General features: G+C 41.7%; 1 protein-coding gene across 1 annotated transcript; it reads right to left on the bottom strand.

Moving 5' to 3' along the window:
* Window positions 1-251: 251 nt before the first annotated feature.
* LOC311128537 (uncharacterized protein) lies at window positions 252-4,010 on the bottom strand (the record flags this gene model as incomplete). The annotated part of the gene is made up of 4 exons (XM_084160728.1): window positions 252-403; window positions 844-966; window positions 3,793-3,858; window positions 3,993-4,010. The coding sequence occupies 4 exons, from the start codon at window positions 4,008-4,010 to the stop codon at window positions 365-367; spliced, it is 246 nt and encodes an 81-aa protein (XP_084016854.1). The 3' UTR covers window positions 252-364.
* Between the last annotated feature and the right edge of the window lie 1,990 nt (window positions 4,011-6,000).

Here is a 6,000-nt window from a genome sequence, read left to right as displayed (position 1 = left end):
ATCATAATGTAGCGGTTCTACCAACCTGCCATTTGTTATTATTAGCCACATTTTTTTTACAACTTTTTACCAATTGGTTGTGGAGATATTGACCAAAAGGAGGAAGACCCAGGAAATATAATTAGAACACTAACAAAACAATATGGTTCCTGCACCTGCTAGGACCCCTAATAAAATGTAACTCACATTAGGCTACATCATGTCAAGCAGTTTTTAATTACAAAATTAAATCCATCAGTGTGACATATGTGTAGGCATATAGGCCTAAAATATTTTTGTTGACGGAAGTATAAGACATGTTTTTTGCTGGTTGGTTAAGGGGTTGGATCTCTTGTCTTGGTTGGTCCTCACATGGTATCGCTCCTCATTGCTGAGCAGGAGGGACTTGGACTGTGATCACCGGCTAGAAGAGAGAACTCACACACTCAATTAAGAGGTTATAACCGTCATGTTATAACAACGTTCCATTTCTGATGATAATGCAGATGTTCTGTTTGGTATCTGGACAAATACAATATTTGAATGATGTGAACAGGCCACTCAGCCCATTCTAGACACACCACAGGCATAGTATTGGTAGGCCTCCAACCAAACTTTGCATTTCAAGGTGATGTCTGTTCTAGGCAGGGATGGACTGCATGGGACCAGAAATTGGCGTGGGCATTTCTAAGTCACTGGACAATTGTATTCCCTTGTTGTCCTCATCATAAGCCAAATCATGATAATTCTGCGCTAAAACCACAATTTAGACTGGCCTATTGGCCAATGGACCCGTCTGGCATTTGCCAAAATGGACTTATGGCCCTTTCTGATTCTAGAGGTTCCATTTCTACACTGACTCACCATTCGTGGTCCCGGGGAGCAGCAGTTGACCACCTTGCAGCAGTAGGCAGCCAGCGTGACAGAGATAGCGATGAGAGCAGTATGTATCAGGACCAACTCAGCAAAGTAATGTATAGCGGAATTCTGTTGACAAGAATTGGAGCATTGTGTACTTTCTTTAATGTTTTTTTCCTATTGTATGACATATACTACATGACCAAAATCGTCAAACATCTCATTCCAAAATCATGGGAATTAATATGGAGTTGGTCCCCCCTTTGCTGCTATAACAGCATCCACTCTTCTGGAAGGCTTTCCACTAGATGTTGGAACGTTGCTGCGGGGACTTGCTTCCATTCAGCCACAAGAGCATTAATGAGGTTGGGCACTGATGATGGGCGATTAGGCCTGAATTTGCAGTCGGCGTTCCAATTAATCCCAAAGGAGTTCGATGGGGTTGAGGTCAGGGCTCTGTGCAGGCCAGTCAAGTTCTTCCACACCGATCTCGACAAACCATTTCTGTATGGACCTTATTTTGTGCATGGGGGCATTATCTTGCTGACACAGAAAAGGGCCTTCCCCAAACTGTTGCCACAAAGTTGGAAGAACAGAGTGGTATACAATGTCATTTTATGCTGTAGCGTTAAGATTTCCTTTCACTGGATCTAAGGGGCCTAGCCCGAACAATGAAAAACAGACATACCCCCATTATTCGTCCTCCACTCAACATTATAGTTGGCACTATGCATTGGGGCAGGTAGCATTCACCTGGCATCCACCAAACCCAGATTCGTCCGTCGGACTGCCAGATGGTGAAGCTTGCCACACTTAGGCTTGTGTGCAGCTGCTTGCCATGGAAACCCATTTCATGAAGCTCCTGATGAACAGTTATTGTGCTGACGTTGCTTCCAGAGGCAGTTTGGAACTCGGCAGTGAGTGTTGCAACCGAGGACAGACGATTTCTACCCACTACGCGCTTCAGCACTTGGCGGTCCTGTTCTGTGAGATTGTGTGGCCTACCACGTCGCGGCTGAGCCGTTGTTGCTTCAACATGTTTCCACTTCACAATAACAGCACCTACAGTTGATGGGGAAGCTCAAACAGGGCACAAATTTGATGAACTGACTTGTTGGAAAGGTGGCATCCTGTGCTCTTCAGTAAGGCCATTCGACTACCAATGTTTGTCTATGGAGATTGCATGGCTGTGTGCTCGATTTTATACACCTGTCAGCAATGGGTGTGGCTGAAATAGCCGAATCCACTGTACTTTTATATATATTGTGTATTTGCCTCTACACATTTAATAAGTAATATTTGCATGTACCATTTGATAGGACTTTCTCAATCTCAGCCCACTTTAACATCTAATATAAGCATCACTGCTGCATTTACGTTGAATTATATCCAACACATACTGTAAATACTGTAAATACTCACATCAAATGAAAGGCAAGTTTTGTGGTAATCAGTGCGGTTGCCTAGACCATATTTCCAGCAGACATAATTGGGTCCTTCAGTGGCGGTTAGTGCCATTTAAGATGAGGGAGGACACATTTTTTTTCATGACCATGGCCGTATTTCTATTACAGAATATTAGACGACTCTCATTCATATTCCATTCACCCAGTTCAATGTAACAGCGATAGGTTTAGGCTACGACATGATACTCACATTTTCCCTATACCCATCATGAGGTTGCTACAAGCTAGCCTATAAATGAAAGTTTACAACGTAGGTGCACACAGGTCGAGAGACAATTCAATACCACCTTGCACACTCTTGCCTGCATCTAGCTGATATAGGGTGTAATTATTAGTCCAACAGTTGCAAACGAGAGTTTCTATCGGACAAATTCAGATATGTTTATCCCCGTTTTGTTCCGTTTGCTTCCGTTTAAGGAACATTTTTCAACAGAACCGGCGGAATGAATACACCCCGATCACCCGTAAACAGAGTTCACTCTCATAACAGCCACGTTGCATTCTTTCTCTTCCCTTCGCTTGTGGACTTCAATGCACAACACATCAGCTGTATGTGACCACGTGAAAAAACCTTTCCAAGCCAAACTGCTACACACAGCTTACATCGTTGTCACCATTTTAGCTAAAGTAACGTCATAGTCAGCATAGCTAATAGAACTAACGAGTTAGTAAACCCACTACAATCATGCAGTAACATTATTGTACAGTCAGTAAGCAGTTACACCGGCGGGCCCCGGTGGCAATAAATTACTAATACCGAAAGCTTATCTTGACTTGGAAGAGTTCCAGTGTTGTGTTGGAAAGTTATAGCCACCTAGCTAACATAGCATCCCTCTGTTTGAGCAGGTTGTTTCAGTAGGCTAAACTAGCTAGCTTCATTTGCTAGCTAAGTAAGTGAAAATGAAAGTGAAAAATAAAACAATGAAATCTCTCTATTTCTCTCTTGCTTCTCCTTCATTTTGGAATAAATTAATTTGTTTAAAACTGTTCAACTATTGTCTTTCTCTCTCTTTGAGTCAACTACTCACCACATTTTATACAATGCGGTGCTAGCTAGCAGTAGTTTATGCTTTCAGTACTAGATTAATTCTCTGATCCTTTGATTGGGTGGATAACATGACAGTTCATGCTGCAAGAGCTCTGATAGGCTGGAGGACGTCCTCCGGAAGTTGTCATAATTACTGTGTAAGTCTGTGGAAGGGGGTGAGAACCATGAGCCTCCTAGGTTTTGTATTGCAGTCAATGTACCCAGAGGAGGACGGAAGCTAGCGGTCCTCCGGCTACACCATGGTGCTACACTACAGAGTGCTGTTGAGGCTACTGTAGACCTTCTTGTAAAATAGTGTGTTTTAATCAGTTATTTGGTGACGTGATTATATGTAGTATAGTTTTATCTAAAAAGGATAATTGTTATGAAATTCACTGAGGAGAATGGTCCTGCCCTTCCTCCTCTGAGGAGCCTCCACTGGGGTCCTTCCATGTTTGATACAGAGACTATCAAGTTGAACACTGACACTACACAGGCCACTACCTGCATCCCCAAACAGGCCTTCAGCTGAGACAAGAGGGAGGAGAGGAGAGGAGAGGAGAGGAGAGGAGAGGAGAGGAGAGGAGAGGAGAGCAGAGCAGAGGAGAGGAGAGGAGAGAAGAGGTGAGGAGAAGAAATGCCAATGGTACAGTATATCTCACTTGTTTTATCTTATTCATTCATAATGAATTCATCATTAACGTTTGCTTCATGCATGTGACAGACCAATACCTCACAAGGCTTCTCTAAGCTGAGACCTTGAAACTGAGATATATTTTGTTCTCAAAAGAAGGGTCAGGGCGTACTGCCAAATTGCAGTTACTGATAGTGAGGGTTTGTTCAATCAGTCACTTGCATGAACACAGAAAACGGATATTAGAAAAGCACAAACATAGAACACAGAAATTGGTAAATAGAAAGCACCAACGTAACATTTACCATTTTCCATCACATTCCATCCTCTTATCACTTGTGTGATAATAATCATTACATTTTAATGTAAGCATTTAGATTTTAGCTTCTATATCAAAATATTCTATGCTCCTATTTGAGTAAGGGAAATCAACACAGAAGAAAACTAAACACTTCATCATTTCAAACCCTTTATTCTGGGTTGTACAATCTAATTTGTATGGTAATACTATCATCATAATAAAGGATATACTTCTATTAATGGGAGTGAATTTATGAAAAATACACACACATACACACCATGTTGAATAACACAATTTTGACGAACTAAGAAAAAAACACACGCTGCAGCCCATTTGGCAATTTGGGATCCCCAACTTCCAAACAGGGATTCCAACCAAGTTGCAGGCATCCACTCTGGTTGTGGGGAATTATTCTTAACAACAGTGGCAATGTATTCAGCGAGATCAGTCATATTAGAAGAGTTATCTGGGACAAAAGTACAACATTCATCGCCAATGATTGCACAAGTGCCCCCTTGACCTGCCAAAAGATAGTCATGAGCCTCTCTTTTTTGCAGAGCCAATTTACACCATTTTTTTAGCATTGCCAATTTTCTCTACGTCTATAGATATCTCCTGAATTTGGTCTAGGGCACATGCATATTGACTTTCACAGGGAAGAGAGAGAACACATGTTCTAACAGTTTCACACCAACCTTGATAAGAATGAGATTGGGCCAAGGTTAGCCCAAGCTACAATCTAGTGACAATTTAGGGGCATAGCTCTGTTTCTAGAAGCCTCGCCTTTCCAAATCATAATTATAACTATTGATAAATTATCCAACCCAAATTTAGAATGACAGTCCTTAGTGCTTCACGTTGGTTCTATCACTTTAATTTAAGACCTTCAACTTAGCACACACTGATACTGGCAGAATGTACATTTACATTGACTTACAGTATATTCATCTCATATTTCTAGCATTCACTTTTCTCATCACTTGACAGATTGGTATCTCAATACATTTTTTGTCTAAATTACTATACATTTTACTGTGTGCAGACCTCCGCAATCAACATGATACCCCAAATAAACAATTTTGGATAAGCCTAAATCAATTACGGGCACGGTAGACCACCCCCCTCCCTCCCGGGCACTCATCCTTCTGGCATTTCTTCATGTTCTTCTTCAGATAGTGTTTCAGTTTGTCCTCCCAATGGCACATGTTCAAAGTGGATGGCCCTTGATAATGTCTCTCACCTGAACCGCCACTGTCCTTTACAGTCCATTATGTCTTGTCCATTTTCCTACCAGTACACAAGCAAGTTTGTACGGGATCTCTCTCCATGCTCACTCCATGTGGACTCATGTTGCAGTCTGAGAGAAACGGCATGAGAGAAAAAGCAGTTGATAGCTTCGACTGGATGATGTGTACAGGTTGCTGGCTTGGACTCAGGTCTCAGGGTAGAAGTGGAGAAGGACCATATTGAACGCCATTGTCGCCATTGCTTCACACTGTTCTTGGTCACATTATCCCTTCCATGCATCTAGATACCATCTGTGGTCACCTTCGCCATAACCTCAAGAGAGGACAGACCAGAACAACAGTTTAGTTTAGGGCATTTCTGATTCAGGAAATCTTAACAAATGATTTACTGTATGACAAATTATTACTACTACCTGATTCAGGAAATCCAGACAAATTCTTAAATCCATTTGTAGTAACTGTCAACAATTACCAACATATATTTATTC

Source organism: Coregonus lavaretus (genome assembly GCF_964263955.1).
Source record: "Coregonus lavaretus genome assembly, chromosome: 4".
In the NCBI taxonomy this organism is placed as follows: Eukaryota; Metazoa; Chordata; class Actinopteri; order Salmoniformes; family Salmonidae; genus Coregonus; species Coregonus lavaretus.
The sequence above is the reverse complement of the archived record's forward strand: the minus strand, read 5'-3'. Positions and strand labels throughout refer to the sequence as shown.